Below are 22,390 nucleotides of genomic sequence, written 5' to 3'. Positions count from 1 at the left end.
GCTAAAAGTCTTGTCGAACGCAATTTGCCTAAGTTGTATAGAGGAGAATGAAGTGGAAACAGCCAGGAACTTTCTCCTTCATTATGCCGTCTTTGCACGACTGAGGTGATACATTTCGGCAGTTTTACCTTCGACAAACCAGGGGGCATAGACGAAACTGACGTTAATCATCTCAAAAAGATTGTGCTATGGTCAAAGCTTTTTGTCGCTTTGTGAGGGTCTTAGGATTTATAATATAGGTGTTCTAATGTAGGTATCACAACGGATCAGCGTTCTAAGCTGTCCATCGGAGATTCCTGTTAAGATAAACCTCTTAACTTAACCTAACCATATACTTAGGTTTATTGGTCAACTAGTGAGATGTCGTAATGAAAGTTAATGAGGGAATTTCATATAAATCAATAAAATAAAATTCTGTATTGCAAATAGACCATACTATACTAGCATTAAGGGGGGTAAGGTTTGCATGGAATTTTTGTACATTATTGAGCACACTTTTGACTATATAGGGTAATTTTTTCATGCAGAAATATTAATCAATTGCAATTAAACACGATCTATACTCCTCCACTATTCGATGACATTTACTTTTAGATGAATCCTTCATCTGTTATGAGCTGACCACCGCGAGAAGACGTAACTCACAGAAAATGACTACCTATCAACCTTATAGCCACATACCCTAATAAATCCAATTTCTATAGCCCTCAAATCTTGTTCAACAATTGTTTTTGAAAGCAATATGCAAACGGCAAAACTCACCTGATAGTCGGCGCGCTGCTCACGTATCTCCTCAAAACACTGTTTGACACATTGAAAACTTGACGCAGACGTTGACGCATAGACCAGCATGAAAGCGTGGGCGGTGGCAATGGACAGGCGGCGCATGGCGGGAAATTGCATATCACCAGAAGTGTCTAAAATGTCAACCTGCCAATGCAAGAAGATAATACATCTGCTTTAGTTTGCACATATAAACGAAAAGTTTGATAATAATATTTCTAAAAACAGTTAAGCCTGCAAAATATATCGCTTAATCTTTACTAAAAAAATATCTTAAGTCGAATTAATACAACAAAATTTGAAGATAAAAAATTTTTTGGAATAGTTCTTTACCTCTTGTTCGTTCAAGAAGGTTTTTTCGGAGAAGCATTGTTTAAAAAAATTGGTAGAATAAAAATAAAAAATATATGTTCAATGGAAACACGGCGTATGAGTGACATTTAGTACCAGTGAATCTCGAAATTGAAACGGTTTCAGGGATATTGTTTTAGGATATATGCTTGTAATTCGGATATATGAAAGTAAAACCAAATACATATTGAAATTGAAAGAATTAAAATTTTTTAAGCACAGCCCAAATGTATGTGCATTTTTTTATTTTTTCTTTATTAAAAATATTTTGTTTAATGAATACTTACACAAACGGCTTACAATATATATTTTGCTTAAAAAATTTGCAGGTACATATGCGGAATTTATTGAAATAACATGGAGAATAATTTGTGAAAATATTTTAATTCTTTAGTTTACTTTCAGTTATTTTAACAATTAGTTATTTCATTGTTTTAAGATGTTACTATGGCTTAAATATTTCTAAAATTACTGGGCGCACAATTTTCACTAAGCATAATTTCAGACAAAATTTGTTTAAAGATGCTGGAAAAAAGCCAATATGCAAATATGTAATGCATACATGGCGTATGAGTAACCTTTGATAAATCCGAAAATGTATCTTGAAACAGTTACTCGATTATTTTCAATGGCATATTTAAAAATGGGCATAAAAACCAGCATCTATATTGTAGGAAGTCTGTAATTATCGAATATCTCAGATTAAATTCTTGTGTTAGTATATTTGGTGAATTTGAGAGTTTTTCGCGTCAAACAGTGTAAAAGTGTGCAGTATTACATACAAATACTTCGCTGGAATAAGTATACTTGTATGTAATACTGCAAAATTATACGAGGAATACAATTTAGAACAATTTAAAAGCTTTGACTCTTTACAAAATGAGCATTTCGTCTCTTTCTCCTGAATATGTGGCCAAACGGTTAAGTATTTAGCGGATCTATTGTCCGAAATATTGCCACTAAGTTTCTTTTCAGATAAAAACTGTACGGAAAGTCGATTTAAAACGAAAGTAGAATAGCTTTCAGAAATAAACCACTTTCAATGCAAAAACTTGATTTTCATCGTTCAGTTTGTATGGCAGCTGTATGCTATAGTAATCCGATCTGAACAATTTCTTCGGAGATTACGTTGTTGTCTTAGGTAATAATCCATGCTAAGTTTCTAGAACAAATCTCGTCAAATAATAGAGTTTTCCCCATTAGGATACAATTTTAGTCGTTCAGTTTGTATGACAGCTATATGCTATATTAGTCCGATATCAACGGCTTCGACAAATGAAAAGTTGCTTGGAGAGAAAAAGATGTGCGCAAAATTTCAGATCGATATCTCCAGAACTAATGGACTAGTGAAGGTATAAAAGCTGGCATGTGAACACGGCGTATGAGTAACATTTTCAAGACAGCGTTGAACTTCTCATAATTCCCAACAATTAGAAGTAAATTTGAACAAAAGCACTAGAATAATTAGTATTCATTCCAATTACTCTTGATAATTAGCTTCCTCGTACAGTCACACACACACACACACAAAACTGCACACAGCGTTATCAGCAATTGATTTTATATGAAAAATAATTATTTTAATATTCCAAAGAGTGTTGAGAATGCATTAGTTTCTTCGTTGCACACAAATGCCAGAGCGCTAACATATATTACCTTTGTTGAACAGCAGCTTCTCTATTCATTAGCAGTGCGCTGGCAACTTTGTTTGAAGGCATTTTATTGCATTTGCGTGGCTGGCTGAGATCTTGAAAACTTTGCAATTAATAACAATTACGCGGGTTATGCTAACATTCTGTGATTCTGTGATTTTAAATGCCACAAAGGCATTGATTGCTGTCTACAATTCAAGTAGTTTATTTATACGCACAGACACACACACACGTACATACATATCTTAAAGGCGGGTGCAAGGTGCGAGTGTGTGCGTTCAATTAATTGCAATGAAATTGTGCCATAGGTATGAGCGAATGCTAGCCGAGAAACAATTCAAAGCAAAGCAAAAGAAGACAACAATAACAAAATAACAATTTATCTGCCTTAAGAGGGAGCCTGCTTTAGTGGCTTAAAAAATTCGATTTTTTTGAGGAGTTTTTTGGCAGGGAAAGAAATAATTGATTAAAGCGAAATTTCCAGGGTTTATAGTTATACTATATGTTTAAACATCATTCATAAATTTTTTGGATACGAAATCTTTGATATTCTGCCTTTGGGAAGCAATTGCCCCATGAATCTCGCATGTACATTTGTTGGACAGCAATTTCTGTCAGAAACAAAAAATTCAAAGAGATTCATATTTTTTAGTAATTTATCTTCTATTTAAACTAAAAAAATTCTATAAAAAAGTTTTCAAATTTTACAAAAGCGGTTTTTGACTAAAAAAATTTGACTTCATGTTGTTTAAAAATATGTTCAAACTTGACTTTTCTTATTTTTTTTAGTTTAAATAGAAGATAATTTAATGCCAAAGATAATAAACTTTACCCCAATTTCATACGACGTTTAGTTTTTTTTTCATTCTGCCCGCCAATTAAGAAAAATCGTAAAAATGAAAAACCGAGAAATCGCCCATCAAAGTTTTCGCCTTCTGCCCAAGCGTTTATATATCTGCTAGACGCTGGGTCACTATTTCCCTTCTAGCATCGAAAATATTTCGAATTCCCATCTATAACTTTGGGGACATATTCTTAGATTATTTTTAAAGAGATTAAAGCAAAGAAATAAAAAAAATCGGTTTTTTGAAGCTTTTAAAGCAGGCTCCCCCTTAAGTGGTTATATCCACTTTTAAGTTCGAAAATATGTGTTTTTTTGTTAATTTTTTCTGGAGAGGCATTGAATACATACATAAAATATATGAACATTTAACGAATTTAACGTATTCTAAGAATTCATATTTTATTAATAAAAATATAGGGTTCCGTCGTTCTTGTAGAAGATCTCCTGAAAGACTTCCACAAAAAGGTGTTTGGCGGTGAGGAAGATATCTCTAATTCAAATTATCTGAAATAAAGAAACTAAAAGGATAACTTTTAGGATTGATAAATATAGGTAATGATCGAAGAAATTGTCAAAATTTAGATTATATACAAAATGGCGACTTCCCAAAAAAAAAAATCTTTTTTGCACAAAAATTTACATTTTAAGGTGACTTAAAAAATCGAAATTTTTATCAGAAACTTTATTCCTTCGATCATTACCTAACAAATGTATCTAAGAAGTCCTCTAGTACCGTCAAAAAAAGTAATTTTTTCCACTTTGATTATGGGAGAATAAAAACCGATCAAAATAAAAATTATTTTATGTAAAAAAAAAAAAAACAAAATGCAGGAAATATCAACGATCCCGTTGATTGGCATTTTTTGCGGCCGTCAACTTCCTAACTAGACTCCTTATCAGAAAGTAAAAAAGTATTTTTTTTTTAATCAAGAAGCTTTTATCAAGTGCATAGTGGAGGGGTTTTAGGATTTTCGAAAAATTGGGGATGTAGGCCTGGATTTTCTAAAAACAATTTTTACCCATGTTTTTCGATATCAAAATAACAAAATAGTGAAACTATTGTCAAATTGCCATTTTTCTCGGAAAAGCGCTTTATGACGCACTTGAGTATAAAATCGTTTATAAAATACGCTTTAGTTCAAGTAAATCGATTAGAAAAAAACTTAAATTTTTGAAAATTCTAGAGGTATCTCTCCCCTTAATTTTAAGATTACGAGGAGCACAACTACAACGGCTGATGTGATTTATTTAATTATTATAAAATTCTTTCTAAGAACTTTTTCTACCAATAAACAAGAAAACCCGTTAACTTTGGATGCAAAAATACTATAATGCTCTGCACAGGTGTGTTTTAGTATAAATTTTCATCGGTCAGCTTGTATGACAGCTATATGCTATAGTTGTTTGATCAAGACTTTTACTTCGGAGATTGTAGCGATGTCCTAAATATAAAACTGTAAAGAAAGCTTATCAAATCAAAAAGTTTTACTTACAAGAGCTTGAGCTTTACTGGTCAGCTTAAATGGCAGCTGTATGCTATATTAGTCCGGTATGACAAATTTCTTTTGAGGTTGTTGTAATGCCTTGGAGGATGTAATTAGCACCGACAGTCGTTAAGATATCTTGTCAAAAAAAAAGTTTTCATACAAGGACTTGAGTTTGATCGGATAGTTTGTATGACAGCTATAGGCTATGTTAGTTTGATATTGGCTGTTCCAACAAATAAACAGCTTCTTGGTGAGAAACATAAGCGTATACAATTTCTGTCCGTTATCTGAAACACTGAAGGACTAGTTCGTATTAAATTATATCAACCATTACATACAATCCACAATTCATAAAATTTAAAGAACTTGTTAAAAATGCTGTTATTTTTGTGGCATAAAACTTCTACTTGCCGGCTATCAATTCAATTCGGCTCGTGATAGACTGATATCAAAGATATTCATAGAGAAGAAAAGTAAAAAAAGTATTTGAATTTCATTACTGTATGGATTCCTCTCTCTATAGAATTCAAAAGCGGTATCTACACCTAGAGATTTATATTATACATTAAGGTCGATAATATCAAATATCTGAACGGCATTGAGAGTCACCTTCCACAGCCTGGTCTCTATCGCTAAGACGAAGAAGATACCCAGCAAAAATAAAATTTCTACGTTGCAAAAAGTATAAGAAAGGAGAAAAAATTTGGAAAACCTCTGAAAACTGATAGTAAAGACTGACAGCTCAAAATTAACGAATTACCGATTTGTTTGTAGGAGCAAGGGAGCGGTTGAGGCACAAGATATTACTGTCACACAAAATATCTCTAATGGTTATTAACGGTGACGACATTGGCAAAGTAAGTCGTAAGTTATAAGCAAATACCTACTTCAGACAGATAATAACTACTATGAAGACTTAAGAAAAATATTCATTGTATTTCACTAAGAACCTGATACAAATATCATCACATATGATCACATAACACCACAAGTCCGGGATAATTCGACGACCAGCCGCAAAAGAACATGGTAATGGAATTTTTGATCTTTGTGCTTCTTATAGACAGACGCCACACAGTGGCATTTCGGCGGAAAAAATAGGATTTTTTCACTTTCCAATTTCAAAACTTTAATGATTTTGTTTTGCAAAGAAATATTTGGATAAGAAAAATTCAACAAGGTTTTTTATAAAAAGTGAAATTTTATAGTTAAAAAAACTAACAGAAGTCGACGGAAAGTTATTCAATAAAATCAGATTAAAATTATTGTCCAAATAAAAATTTTTTTTGTGTGTAAGTTTATAGCTATGGCTTTTCTTTTATTTTTTAGTGAAAATATAGCACCTACTTGTTTATAAAAAAAAAAATTTATTGAAATTGGCAAAGTAAGCTAATTTTTATAATTTTTCAAAAATTATACTAAAAAATATCAATTTTTCATTTTTTGATGGAAAAAAACTTTATGTGCTTTACCTTGCTTAGCCCTCTTACTATAAAAAAATGAAAGTTCCGAGTCTGTACTTTCAATTAAAGAAAAAAAAACAACCGCCAATTACCGTCCCTTTTATTAACATCGATTTTCTTCAACAGACAATTTTTCTTATAAATTAAAACATTGATTATTTTTTTTCATCAGGATAACTCACTTTGCGTTTAAGTTTAATTTTTTTCATCAGGATAACTCACTTAAGAAGTGTCCAGAATTTCAAGTCCCTAGGTCAAAAATAAAAATTTTGGCAATTGCAGTTATATGGGAGGTGGGTGTGGCAGTGGGCGGTTTTCCAAGATTTTTTCAAAATTTCTTAATTTAGTCCAGAGAAGTGTTTCTGCAAAGTTTCATTGTTGTACGACCATTCCTTCTATTTTTTTCCAAGAAATGTATGGAGCGGTGCCAGTGTGCGCCATAGACCTCGGTACTCACGAAAGAAGTGTAAAACCGTTATCTTACTCACTTCGAGTTTGCAGCTGCGGCAAATATTGATGTTGGGCAATTCCATTTCTCAGTTATGGTAGCTGTAAGGGTATATATACTTTCCGTGGACCTATTTAATAAGTCCTTAGTACTAGTCTTGTAATATTTTGGCCATATGACAGATATCTGCTCCGCTATCTTGCATTTGCTTCCAAATGTTCTAAGCTATTTCTGCATATTTAGCATTGAACTTTCTCTTGATCTTTCGTAGCGGGTACGATATTGTCTACGCCTCAGATTCGCCTAGAGAGACGCCTTACTTGGCAATTGGCGTCGACAAGGCTAGCAATGGCGCCTGGCTATCTGTGTATATGGTAGCTTTCTGTATGGTCTCTTAGTAATCCAGTTGAATTCTACAGCTCGCGCTATGCCTAGTGTTTCCGCTTGAAAGCAACCATTTAATCTCTGAAAAATTGGTCAGATCGGATAACGATAGCATATAGCTGCCATACAAATTCATCGATTAAACTCAAGTTCTTGTATGAAAACTTTTATATATTCACCACAGCCGATGTTACAGTTTTTTCTTATGTTTTATATAATTGAATGATATTGAATTTTATCCCTATAAAACATCATAAAAGTATGGACCAAGTTTATTAATTAATTAAGTTTTCTTAGTTTATTATAATCTCTTTTTGAAAAATATTTTCTTATTCCCTGTTTTTTGTTTTTGCTTTTTAAAAGCATTTTTTATTTCAACATAAGTGCCATTTCGAAATTTAAAATAAGTGCCACCCTAAAGTACATGTGTAAGTGTTATTTCCTGTTTTGAATTGTAACCATAAATTTTCAAAATTAATTTCAAACTATTTTTCGGTTTGTTGAAATGCATATTTTATGAGAAAATTATAATGAAAATTACGGGCAGCGACGCCAACATGTGCACACACGCTCAATTATAATGGCAAACTATAAACGAGGCAGTAAATAACAAGTGAATGAGCATAGAAGCGCGGAAGTCACGCACCAAAAGCCAAATAGAATGCCGTTAGGCACATATTTTCACACTGAAAATGCAAATACACACATACAGAGGTCTCAGTCTAAGAGAAAATCAAAGCTTCCGTCACCATTTGCATACTAATAGAGATATACACATATGCGCACTAACACATAAAGCACACACAACCGCCAAATCTTACCTTTGTGCCGCATAAGCATATTTAAAGAAACACATTCCCTTAGAAATAACTGTGCACGCTTGAAAATAAATAATACAGTCTTGTGTGTACATATGTAGTTGTTGCTACACACAGTTTTTGTGCCGTTTTGGCTTTTCTTTGACATTCGTTGAAAAGCTCATATACTCGTCATCTTGTTTGATATCTGGTGACACCCAAACACACACATACACCCGCAAATTGGTAATATTGCGCGAAAATATTTAGACTTCGACGCTCATGTTGCCCATACGCTCCGTTGAACTGCAGCGATGTGCGATTTTATATTCTAACAACAACGTTTACTTTGTGCAACAATACCATTTATTCATTCAACAACAACTTCGGCGTGCTTTATAATTATCTTTCCGCATTGATGCTTCCACAAGCGAATCAATCAAAATGGGAAATAACAGACAATTGATTCCTAATTGTACTCATTCATTATACCCTGAACAGGGTATATTAAGTTTGCCACGAAGTTTGTAACACCCATAAGGAAGCGTCGGAGGCCTATAAAGTATATATATAAATGTTCAGCATGTTGAGCTGAGTCGATTTAGCCATGTCCGTCTGTCTGTCTGTAAGTCTGTATATATACGAACTAGTCCCTCAGTTTTTAAGATACGCTTTGAAATTTTGCAAACGTCATTTTCTCTTCAAGAAGCTGCTCATTTTTCGGAACTGCCAATATCGAACCACTATAACATATAGTTTGGAATCGATCCTCAGTAGTCGAAGTCGATTAAGAATCGATTCTTGACATTCGAAAAATCGATTATTTTACGAGAAAACTCGATTCTCGAGTAGAATCGGAATCGAGTTTACCATCCCTACTGGCAGCCATCGCGTGCACATACATCATATAAAAACCTCCGCACAATAAGCACCGCAAAAAAAATGATTTTTTTTCCATGTAATTTATATGGAAAACAGAAAATTTGAAAGAGACACCTCTTAATATTAATATTAAGAGCACATCTTTTGAGTGACTTTTTTCCCCATTTTTGAAAGTTTTTAGCCTGTTTTTCAGTTGAAATAAAAAAGTTGCCTCAGAATGACACACCCTAATAACCATATATACAAGGTGCGTTCCAAAGTGAACAGGACTTTAAAAAAAAAAACAGAACAAATGGTTTTTTCGGCAAAATCAATTTATTTTATTTTATTTTATTTAAAATAGTCTCCCTTCTGCTTTAATACAGCTTATTGCTCGTTGTCCGGTATGTCCGCTAGTATGCCGGTGCAAGCCTTTTGAATGGCCTCTACGTCTGCATAACGCTTTCCTTTCATGGGCAAATGCATTTTTCCGAAAAGGAAGAAGTCGCACGGTGCCATATCGGGTGAATATGGGAAGTGGTTGATTTTTGGTCACATAATCTGTAACAAGCGTCGATCGATCTGAGCAATTTTTTATCGTCAGTCATTTTGTGCGGAACAAACCATACTCACACCATTCTTAAGTCCAAATGTTCGGGAAAAATGCGATAAATCGATGTTTTGGGGATGTTCAATTCCATTTCCATGAATTTCAATGATTCTTTTGGCTGATTTTTGATGAATTCACGCACAGTTTCGATGGAATTTCCGGTGATCACGGATTTTGATTGGCACACATGTTGATCGTCATTTATGTCCTCACGAACACTTTGAGAAAGTTGAAACCACTCGTGCACTCTGCTACGGATAAGCAATTATCGCCATAAACTTGTTTCATCAATTGAAACGTTTCGGTAAAAGTTTTACCAATTTTAAAACCAAATTTAATGTTGGCTCTTTGTTCGAAGCTCATTTTCGCACCGATAACACAAATATACTGACACTTAAAACGCAATAACTTCACTTCCAAAAGATGAAATGTCATGAAATTCTCACTGAACAATCGATAAAGATAGCAGATTCTAACACCAGTCACCAGTCACCATATAGATGGCGCCACCAGGGCGCACCAGATTCAAAAATGTCCCGTATACTTTGGAACGAACTTCTTAGTTTTTCATTTTTCTAACAAACCTTTTGCCGAATATGTTTGTCAGTGTATGAGTTATATTTATATAGTATTCTCAGGTTGACGGTTTACACCCTTTGGCATTTTCCTGGCATTGATTCCTCCAAGTTGCAAGAGTAGAGAATTTTCGGTTGCACCCGATTTTAAACCTTCTTATTTTTTTTTAAATTCTTCTTGTAAACAATGTAAAATTACTCTTCAATCTTACTCACCTTCAGTGTGACGCCGCCCAAATCATATTCCCGGTTAAAAAGATCCTCGACCGTGGCACGATATTTGTCCGTATAGGTCTTGAAGAGGAAACGTTTGATGATGGAACTTTTGCCCACACCAGCACCGCCCAGTATAACCAGTCTTATGCGCTCCAAGTCGGCCATTATGAATACGGCTGACGACTGCAACTGTAGATGCTCGGCAAATGCTCACACACACGGCTGCTTGGGCAACCAACAGTCAGCGGTTACAGTTAACACAATATTTTATCTAACTTAACTGTCAGCGCCGTCTCTCACTCTCTCTTTTCACACTCCACAAGTGCCGTCTTTTACATGCTGAAACTTGTGGGTGGTTTATTTTTCTGCTCCTCCTTGTTTCTGTGTTATTATTTATCGCTTATTTAACAGTTTCGTATTATATTGCTCACTAATTCACTTGCCGTTAGTTAAAGTCCTTAAATGCTGCTCTTATATCTCTTGAAGTTTGTTCGCGCGAATTTCATACCGTTTTACCATTGTGCGGCAAAGAATGGGCTGAAAAGGTAAATTTCGAGGAAATGGTAAATGAACTTCTTATAAAATTTTATTGAAAGAAAAATAAGTTAAGAGGGTTTTCGCTGAGATTTCGTCAAAAGCTAAGATAAGCTGTTAGGGATCCATTACTTACTAAGTCCATTTAAACCTTAGTAGAGAATAGATGTATTGGGTGTACAACTAAGTTCTCGCTGTATCTTTTTTATCAAAACGCAATTTCAAAGTAAGGAAGTGGGTGCAAAAAAATTATTCGAAATATTTCCCATCGCTAGTCACAACTTTTTGCCATCTTTATGGAAAAGCTTGAATACCATTACAGTAAAACTGTTCATATTGTGATGCTATGTAAGAATCAAGCAATTTTTCGAAGTCATCTTTTGAGGGCAACTGCTTCTGAGCCAGACCATGTGCCATCGAACGGAACAAATATTAATCTGACGGACTTCCCATTTAAGCTTTTTTCAGATAGATTTTAACGGATTTGGCAACGTAAGGACAAGTAGAGTCATGCAGCAGAATCACCTTTTTGTGTCTCTCTTGGTTTGAGGCCACAAGGAACCGAAATTCCCTGTCTCTGAATCATTCCAGCGCATGAAGTCGCTATGAAATAGTTTGACGGTTGACTTCCAATGCTGAAGGAAGCTCTACTTGACACGGATGCTCATCGAGCAACGTCTCCGATTCACCGTTTTAGAAGATCCGAACGAATAATCAAAATCGTCGTTTTTGAAGCGACGAAACCAATCACGGCATTTTTTCACTTAAGGCAGCCTCTTCGTTACCTTTTTGGAGTTCTCGATGTGCTTAAGCCGTCGATATCTTTGACTGAAAGGAGGAAATCAATACTAGTTTGGCAAAAAGTCGGGAATATTCGCATTTTTTTTAGGCTGAAGACACTGGTCTTTGCATTCTGTGACTGACGTCGTGGTGGATGAGATTTTTTAGCAGCTTTCTTATAAAAAAAGTATGTGCTAACAATGACGCTGGCCTAAAGTCCACAGAACATGTTTTCAAACAATTTCTAACTAGCAATTTTTAGAATCCGATCTTTTTTAGAATCTCTAAGTCTCCTACTCTCACTACTTCACCACCAAATCAAACTACTATTTATATAGTCTTCTGTATGACAAAAATATTTGGGTGGTACAAAGCATCCAGTGAAGGTCGTGAAGTCGTCAAAAATTTGCCCATGCGAGTTCATTAAGCCTTGTAATGACGATGACATCAAAAAATTTAAAGAGACGTTAACTGGAAATCATGGTATTGGCAACAGAAAAATAACTAAGAAAATCAACTGCTCTTGTGGATCGAAACAAGATATTTTGGTTTAGAATTTGGGTTTGAAGCTTGGCTAGACTTCAAACTAAAGATCAACAGACTTTAATCTTTTGCAGTCTTTTGCAAAACGTACGTTGGGGTGATGTCATGTATTAAAACGTAGCTGGGAACCTTTTATTCATCAAACACTTCATTACTGGTGGCGACACCTGAAAATCGTGCAAATTTATTGCAATATAATGATTCAGTTTGTGCGACGTATCTTTCGAACGAAACGGTATCGCACCGCAATCACGAAACCCAAATCGTGCAAGAATTGAAGCCGAACAAGCATCAAGCGCGTCCTCATTCGCTGAATGAGCTCATAACGAGATTGCCATCGATATCGGTTCTAGCAACAGAAGAAAAATTTGTTCAAAGAAGAAACTCCTCATAATTTTACAGTCAGTGGATAATGCTATTTAGCCAAAATAATGACTTTTTCGTTTCTGAATTGAGAATGTTGATGTGGACGGGCTTTGGTTCTAATAAGACGGTGCCACACCATACAGTCAACGAAACAAACAATTTATTGAAGGAAACTTCCGGCGAGCACTTTATCTCGCGTTGTGAGCCTGTGACGTGTCCAAGATCGTTGGATTTAATAAAGCTGGTCTATTTTTGTTATGTGCGGAGTCACTTGTCACTTACCTACACAGAAGAGATTATTTAGCGGGTTATTGCTAGCATAAGGATGGAACTGCAGCAAAAAATCATTTGTGGAACATAATACCACATCCTTATCTTTATAATAAAGCTGAACTCGTTGCGGTCACATTAAACTATTTATTCTTTTATTCCTTCATGAAAATCACATGCCTAACAAAATACTGAAAGACAAATAACAGTTACGCTACACTACTCTACAAATTATGTGTACTCGAGGTTTGTTGAAGTAGAGTTACTCAGCTCATTAACTGTTAACATACCACTTCTCTGGCTGTGAAAATATTTTAGTTTTGGAATGAGAGTTTCTTAAGCTTTATTGAGTTGAGAGTAAATTGTAAATATATATCTACTGAATTATGCAATGTAAATCAGATGCCTCCGCAGGCATTTTGAAATCAACACATTCATACACATCTAATCGTCGATTAACTCTTCACCTAACTTGACGCTTGCAGACTCCACATAACTCCATTATAATAGCAAATATTTATCTTTAATCTGTTCAATGAATTGACTGACGCTCTCACACCTTGCGTAGAGTTGTTATTAAATATATATGTAGGTATAATCAATCAAATATCAAATTTCGATTTACTGTGTGTTGGTTTAATGTTATAATTATACATTTTCATATTAAACTTCATTCTATTGCATGATAGCTTAATGTGTATTCATTATTGAACAATACTTCAAAAATATTGAAAGCTTGGCGGCGGCAGTCGTCGTACAAAATATGTTCGGAATAATGTTTTAATTTCGTCGAGGTCAATCCCTACAAGAATCTCATTTGGTTCGCTTAAAACGCCGATCCGTTGTCGTACCTAGAACCCTTTAATACAATATTTGATTAAAAGAATCTCATAAATCGGCAAAGCGCTTTTAGCCTATCACAAATTGGTTAAGGCAACCGCCTTGTCAGTTTCGGCTATGATTTTCTGGTTCGACGAAGGTAAGAATGGCAAAGAAGCAGGTCGTCGACCAACGCCTACTAAGCGCAAGCCAGGTTCATAGGTTTAGTGTTAGAACACAAGATGACAATGGAAAGATGACAGTGGAAATCCAATTCGTTCCTACTTGTATGTGTGCTACCTTATTAGCAGTTACTTCCACTTGAAAAAACAGTACACTGCCCGATAAGATTGACGGAGAGCTCCTTACAGAAAAGCCGATAATTTCACGTTTTGGGTTGGTCGATTGGCCACCATAAGATTTGTTCCTGTAGAGATATGTAAACTCTAAAGTCTATGCGGACAATCTCGCTAGTCGAACGGATGGACCATTTGAGACGTAGACGCGGCCAATATTAGAAAAAAATAATCTTCAAAAATACCAAAGAATGTTGTTCCGAATTCCTTTCCTTTTAGATGTTTTTTTTTTTCTTTAAACAGTAGGGAACCTTAAAATATATGAACTATTTTCAACTATTGCAGACTTCAAATACATATATACTTCGGGAGTAAGTTTAAAAAGGTAGAAAATCTTACCACCCACAATATTAGTGGATACTTAACTCTTTGTCGTAAGGTCTACCAATTATAGCCCGATAAAAATAATATTCTATGTAAATAATAATGCACATATATAAGTAAATGTACGAGCATAAATTTATATGGATTTCTATATAAACACATTTTTATGAAATGCAAATAATTGCAGAGTAAACAGCAATTTGCGGATTCACTCGGTAAAAAGGATTATTTGTTTTGCTTACCTAAAAGCAAACATATCTGCGAATAAATTTACACTGCTGTAAATATATAAAAAAGTTATGGCGAATATTTGCGTGCAACTAATTATCCAATTAACAGCAATAACTTATAGCTGATATAATCGTAAAAAATCATTGAAGTTCATTAGCTTTTTGTCGAATTTGATAACTTCGTTTATTATTGTGAAAATATTTAAAATATTTACTAAAAGTCAGGAAATTAGAGATGGAAGAGTGAGTTAGTCTAACCTGAAAATATTTTTGTACTCCATTCGAATATTTAAAATAGAATATAAGGTGTTCTCTACTTTCTTTTGGGAGTAATGCTGTTGTATGGCTTCTATGATATAACTGTCACCAATCTATCACCATATGTCAACGAAACGTATCTAAGACTATGCCGATCAATACCGAAAAATTTACCAGAAGAACGGAAGCAGTTCGGGAATGTCAGTGTCTGCTCGTGAACGAATACAAGTCATCTCGGTTAGATTGGGTAGTCTCAAGAAAACTGTTTACTGCAGACCTAATAAAATCGGCTATCGCATCTTTCGCAAAATTCAGGTATCCAGTGGTGGACGGTATCTTTTCAGCACTTTTACAACAGGGAGAGCAGGTGCTACCGCCACACCTTGTTCGGCTGATGAGAGATAGCTTTGCAGGACAGCGAAGGTGATCTTTATTCCAAAGGTGGGAAGGAAGGACCAATCACAGGCAAAATCCTTCAGGTCCATTAGTCTAACTTCCTTCTTACTAAAAAACATAAAAAAGATCGTGGATTATGAAATAGCAAACAGATCAACTAATATCGCTTGAGAAGCAAAGTCCTCACTCGACAACCAAAAACCAAACTAAGTCACTCATTATGCCAGTCCTGCTATATGGTGCAGAGGCATGGAACTTGACAACATCTGATGAGTCGACCTTAGGAGGTTTCGAGAGAAAGGTTCTACGAAAGATTTATGTGTGAGATATACAACGACATTGACATAGTTCGACGAATCAAGAGACAGTGGCTGAGCTGGCTAGGTGATGTTGTACGTATGAACGAAAACACTCCAGCTCTAAAAGTATTCGACGCAGTACCCGCTGGGAGGCAGAGGAGGAAGAAGACCTACTCTCCGTTGGAAAGACCAGGTGGGAAAGGACCTGGCAACACTTGGAATCTCTAATTAGTGCCAAACAGTGAAATCAAGAAACGACTGGTTCTTAACTTGGCTATGACCAGCGGTGTCTACGACAGTAAAGAAGAGGAAGAAATAAAGGGGTCGACCCTGATCAAAATTTTAGTTAGCACGGGTGATGCCCAACATTGCCGGTATTGAATAAACAATATTAATATGTGAATAAAATCAAAAATCGATTAAATTTTATAAACTAAGAATGTGTGACCAGCATTAAACAAAAATGCTTACACCTCAAGACCGAATAGAAATGCTTGAATTGTCTTAGCCTTCAGCACCAGCAAATTTTGTATGCACATGCAATGCAAAGCTCCGATTTGAAATGTAAACATTAATGCTTTAAAAACAAACTCAGGAGCTTTTTAAAGCGATAAAAGCAAAATATATAATTGTTTTTATGTACATATATATGTATGTGTAGGCATGTGTATTGAAAAGCTTCAAATCCAAAAAAAAAACTTAGTTTGAAAATTATTTGAAGAATAGAAAATAGCTAATGGCAAGTAATATCGGAGAGAAGCACATATTTATATGGTATATAAATGCCAACACAAATACACTTACAATTTTCAAACTCACCCAGCGGCATAATAGTGTCTGCCTAAGCAAACGTCCGTATAAATATACACAAAGGGACAATTGCTCGTGATACAAATGTAAATAGACAGAGAAATATCTTATATGTATACTTATACATATGTATGTATATATTTGTGTCTCTACACGCACGCTCATTTTCATAAACAAATGTATAAAATTGCATACTTGAGCAAATAGTAGTTGAGCGGCGTAAAGGTAGCTACACTAACACCGATTAGCACACACACTCACACATAATAACATGTAATAAGAAACTAAAGAGCTAAGTGCCGGCTGTCTCAGACAATGGTGACAACTAACCACTTGCTCAAGTGCTGCAATCTGCACTAAAAGTGTAGAGCGCTTTGCTGAGTTTATGTGTATGTATATAATATTTGCTTATGTTGGATTTCAACTGTATTCTCACGCATTTATCAAACTGTATGCACTACAAATTCATATTCGAAAACACATACATATGCTAGTATGTCCATTATTTCCAAAATATACTTTTTTGCAAACAACACCTGTGGTTACAGTTTTTGCCCTAAAAAAAGAATTCAACGTTAGAAGCGCTTTATTTTTAATTTAAATCGTGCCGAAATCATATTTTTTTCTATGTATGTTACATGACCTTTTTTATATTTCGCATTAAACAAGTCAAACTACAATCTTGAAAAATTATATTCTAACACAAAATTTTATGTTAAAAAACATAATCCGTTTAATCTTATAAGCTTTATAATTTTTTCTTAAAACCACTTTTCTAAAAGTTCTACGCTGTTAAAGTTGAACATTAAATGCACTGTATTCATAGAGTATACCATGTCGTATGAGCAACATATAATGTATGTGCAAGTATAATGCACTTGTATGAATACACAATACATTTGATGAACACCCTGGGAAATATTTATGAAATCAGCACATTATTTTCTAATTTTTTTTCAAATAAAGTAAATTTTTATTACGAAATATTTTTAAATATATATAAGTCTACATTTACATAACTAAATACTATCTAATATCAAAATATTTTATTAATTTTAAAGTTGAAAAAAGCAGAAACGTTAAGTTGGTGCGAAATATATGCAAAGGCGGTTACCTATTGACGATTTTCTGTCATTTTGAAAAGATATATGTATGTGCGCAATTATTATTTATAACTTCTTCCAGACGTCGCGGCATGGAGCTTATCAGCGAATGAATATGCCATTCATCGATTATGCATCTCCTTAATTTTTGTACTTGAACATCTTTAAACTGGCGACGGCAAAAACTTGTGTGGTTAGCATGAACCAAAAGTTCTCTACTGGATTCAGATCTTAGCTCAGACCAATGAACTCAGTATCCATAAAATCTTCTGCGAACGTCACCAGAACTTGATTTGAGCCCAATTCGGTAGAAACGAAAGATATTGAAGTGGTTCTCCCTTAATTTAAACCTGCCCAAACTATAAGAGACCCACCTCCAAAGTTTCGCCTTTTTAGAGTTTCCTAGGGAGAGCCTTTGAATCTCCAGTATTTATCGTTTCCGTTCGAATCATCTAAATTAGACTTTTTCTCATTTGAAAAAATAACTCTTTTTCATTCTTCATTGCAAAATCTGTATTTCTCTGCGATTCGAGGTCTTGCTATTTTATGCTTTGGCAAAAGGGCCTGTTTAAACCTTTTTTCATACATAGATGAAATTTTAATCTCGTTTCAAAATTTGTTGAGCACTTCGTGGGCCTACCGGTAAGTCCATTTCTTCAATAATCTCTTTCGACCTTAGCTCTAAACGCACAATGCGTTTAATTTCTCATTAACTCCTTTCGTCGATCAGTGGAGTCCTTCCTGCTCGTTTGGTTTTTCCATACAAATTACCCAATTTAATAAAATTGTCTACGAGACTTGCAGATTTTGATACGCTTAGAAATTTCGCGATTAGACAGTACCTCTTCAAGTCATGTTCGGATATAATTATTTCGCAGGGTGTATAACTTTAACTGCATATAACTTTTAAAGTAATATGTTTATGAAAAAATTAATTTAAACTTTTTTATAGAGCAGAAAATTTGGCACTAGAATACCATTTTTTCAAAGTTGTAGGTTAACTTGCTTAAGAGATCAAAAATATATTGCAAAAGGTTAAAAATCGCTCGTAAGATGTATGGGAAAAGTAAAGTCATTTGGGCACAGTTTCAATTTAAACTAAATGGCTAGTCTACGTTGGATCCAGAAAAAAAGACACTTTGCGCGAATTTGAAACCAAAAAAAAATAAAAAATTTACTTGGAAAATAACGTACACCCTAACATATAAATGTAAATAGACAAACAAAAATATACCCAAACTATCAAAGTATATGAACTCCAGTAGATAATCAGAACACACAATATTGTGGTGGTAATGAATATTGCAAATCCTGCTCTTAAGGGGTCAGTAGGGTAATCTTTTTCAATTTTTTTTTTCGTTTACTGTTCCCTTATACCCTTTGAATTAATGTAGAAACCCACTTTACCATTGGAAGGTTTCGAAAAAGGCCCAAAAATAATAATACCGTTCGACGTTCGGAGCGCTCGGAGACCACACTCAAACTTTAAACGCGTTTTTCTCGAAACACACATTTTTAAACTGGCGGACATGATTCCAGTCGAACTGCTCAACCGATTTGCTTAATTTTTTTTAATGTTCCCAAAACGCCTGGCTATTGTCCCCATATTTTTTTATAATTTATTGACAATGTTATGATAATATTTAGGTAAAAAGACTTAGGGAAAAATGAAAAATAAAAGTTAATTACTTTTTTATTTATCATTCAGGTACCTTTTATGAATAAATTGGGTTTTTGTGTTTCAGATGATCCAACCATGAGAAATCGTGTCCGCCAGTGAAAAAACGCAACTCATTCACCCTGCCATTTCTCCGACAGATGTCATCAAAAATTCCGAAAAAATTTGTTTATACACTCCACCATGTACCTCATGATATGTGAAAAAATTCTATCGTGGAATACAAATTTTTATGAAAAAAAAATTTCAAAAAACAAGCCAGGTTACCCTACCTCTTAATTTTATAGTGGGTTTTGGATACTGAACTCTGTGAATGGCTGTAGGAATTACTCTATGCAAATGCAGCTCTGTGCATATATGGTTAGGTTGTTAAGCGAGAAAACAAACAAAATGGTAATTAATGCACATATGTAAATATAAAATAATTTTAATGCACTGAATTATTATTTCTCATGTATGTTTTTAGGTTTTGATTAATTCTAGAATAAGTGTTATTTTTAGTTTTTTTTCAGCGTAGGGTTTTGTAAAGGAATGATCGTTATTGCTACTATGAAAGGGAGAGCAAATGGAGACCGTCATCTTACTGGGAATCAAAGATTAGATTTGTTTAGAGAATCTAAGAAGTGGATAAGTGTTAGAAAGCGAAACAAGTTAAACAAAAATATACCTTTTCACCAAAGACTATGCTAAGCCCCGTTATAATTTTCTTACGAATAAAAAGTGGTCCATGTTTCTTACAAGTCTTGAGAATGTGTATTGCTAATCTTGTTTAAAATAATTTTATTTCTATTTAGAAAGGCCTCACAGCTAATCATTTCTCAAAAAATCTTTTTCTGTGAAAATAGGTAAATATTCCAAGACTTGCTTTAAGGGCGTTTGTGAAGTACTGTCTATTTTATATATTTTGTATATTTTATATATAATTTTTGCACACACATAATTTTTGTATCACACCCGTGCAAAAGCTTCATGCTTCCACCTGCTTATTTTTATATTAAGAGATTACATAAAAAAATTTAAACGAGTGAAAATGCAGCTTTCAACATGCATTTTTCGTTTTGTGTATGGTGAGTGAGCAAATTTCGTTAATACCCTTAGGCATCGAATACCAAAAGGTTTAGATTTTAGTTTAAAATGAAAAAAAAATAAATAAAATAAAAACATGTAGATTAAAAAAAAATGAAAATAGAATAAAAACAAAAGCAAATTCAATTTGAACTTTCATCAACAATCTGTGACTCTCCTGCTGTTTGAATTTTCGCCGGCATACAGAGTGTGTAAATTAAATGAATTTCATACAAATAAATATGTAATACATGAAATTGAGTAAAAATTTGAAAGCTTGTAAAATTTACCGCTATTTCAGAGTAATATGCGTAATTATTATGCAGTGCAAGTGTTCATATACCTAAGTGCATATGAAGCTTATATACTCGTGCCAGACTATAGATACCTGTATAACTGGCTCCACGTGCTGGATGACGGTCAATTTTGCAACCCTGCAAGTGTAAGGCTGTCAAGCTGCAAGAGCAAAGGCAATGAAGCAGAAAATGTAATTCTTTTCAGGTAAACAGGTACTTTTTGCACACACAATACATACACAATGCACTTCACCTCCTTTGAAACACACACACGCGCACAAACGCAAATAAATAATATGTAATAACATGTAATATGTAATTATAACCATGTACCGTCGTACCCAGAACTGCGAGATGTAAGCAAAACAACTTAAACTATGTACATAGCGGCAGGAGAGTAGAGCACAGTAATAGTTTCGTCAACAAACAAAAGTATTGTGGTTCAGAAAACAAAATTGCATACAAAAAAAAATGCATCGTCTGGTGCGGATCTTTTGCCAGCATACTTTCGAAAAATTCTTTGAATATTCCGAGGATCTTAACTGGGCCATCTCCGAAAAAAAATATTTCTATTTAAAGAGCACATTTCTGAAATCGGCATCGATTTCGGTACGCACTTCCCTGCCACTATGTTTTTGCTCTGCTTTCCTATTAAAAAGTTTGCATTTGTACGAAAACCAAAACTGAATGAACATAGAGTTTGAGGTTACCTCAATAACATGGTATAACGGTAGCTATTCAGGTCTGAAAAATCAACAACTGACCAGATATCCACCACGCTACAAGTTTTGGAAAAGAGCCATGATAAGAGGATCCACATACACCGTCTTTCTGCCGCTATGTCCGAGAATCAATCAATTTTATATAGAAAAGTCTATTTTTTTAGAAAAGGTTCTGATAGGGATAGACTATATAGTATATGATTTTTTGTGGCCAAGTTCTCAACTGTTATAGGTTGCATTCTTTATTGTTGGGGAATCTTTCATACCGCTACAACAACAATAGGTTCATATCTTTCCTTTATTCAATACTAAATTATTCTCAAGCTTTAAGGGCATTTCTGAACAGATCTTAGGAATTTATATTGAAGTATGGCTTATAAGATATTTAAAATTAGGATTAATTTTCTCAAATTTTGTTTTTCTTTCTACAAAATATAAGAAATCTATCTGAGAAAAGCATTTGAAAAATTTTAAACAGAATTTCGATACTTCAGCAGCTTTAATGATTTTTACTGCGCTTGAATACTGATTTCCAAACTCTCAAGATATCGCGTTGAGATTTTTTGGGACAGAAATTCTACCAAAGCATTCGACAAGGCCTGTTACGCTGGGAACAGTGCTAGAAAAATTTGACAAAAACTCTTAAAAATTTCTGTTTCAACACTATTATTAATAAATGTATAATGGACACTACCAGGTTTGTAATTCGATTACAGCGATCATTATCAATCTATGGAGTACATATTTAATAAATTTAAAATTTGGCGGTTATTGTGCAGTGAAATCTGTTAACTTAGAAGTGATTTAGTAAAAAATTCAGCGCCACCTCCGGGCATACTAATATTTTTGGAAATTAATTCAGAAATAATTGTGAAATAAGAAATTTCAACTTATTTTCAATTATGCCTGTGCAAATTAGAAGAAAACGCTGGAAATATATGGGGTATTCCATACCAAATCGACCACTTTTGAACCCGACCCCTTTAGATTTTGCTGAAACTTATCCATCCTTTTCTCAAAAAAATGTTTTCAAAATTTTTTGTTCAACTTCAAAAAAGTTATGAATTTAA

General features: G+C 34.1%; 1 protein-coding gene across 5 annotated transcripts in view; it reads right to left on the bottom strand.

Moving 5' to 3' along the window:
* The window catches only part of LOC126756368 (GTP-binding protein Di-Ras2-like), a 128,473-nt gene that overhangs the window by 45,582 nt on the left and 60,501 nt on the right, over positions 1-22,390 (bottom strand). For 4 of the 5 annotated variants that reach the window (XM_050469397.1, XM_050469398.1, XM_050469395.1 and 1 more), the window contains 2 exons: positions 10,472-11,008; positions 763-930 (listed from right to left, as the gene is read on the bottom strand). In XM_050469397.1, coding sequence (XP_050325354.1) covers positions 763-930; positions 10,472-10,636 — 333 coding nt within the window. In that variant the 5' untranslated portion in view covers positions 10,637-11,008. Of the gene's footprint in view, positions 1-762; positions 931-10,471; positions 11,009-20,690; positions 20,743-22,390 lie in introns of those variants that run through there. The other variant, XM_050469400.1, reaches the window with a different exon arrangement.

The sequence above is a fragment of the Bactrocera neohumeralis genome, chromosome 4 (assembly GCF_024586455.1).
Source record: "Bactrocera neohumeralis isolate Rockhampton chromosome 4, APGP_CSIRO_Bneo_wtdbg2-racon-allhic-juicebox.fasta_v2, whole genome shotgun sequence".
Classification (NCBI taxonomy): domain Eukaryota; kingdom Metazoa; phylum Arthropoda; class Insecta; order Diptera; family Tephritidae; genus Bactrocera; species Bactrocera neohumeralis.
This window is presented reverse-complemented; position numbering and strand designations above follow the sequence as displayed.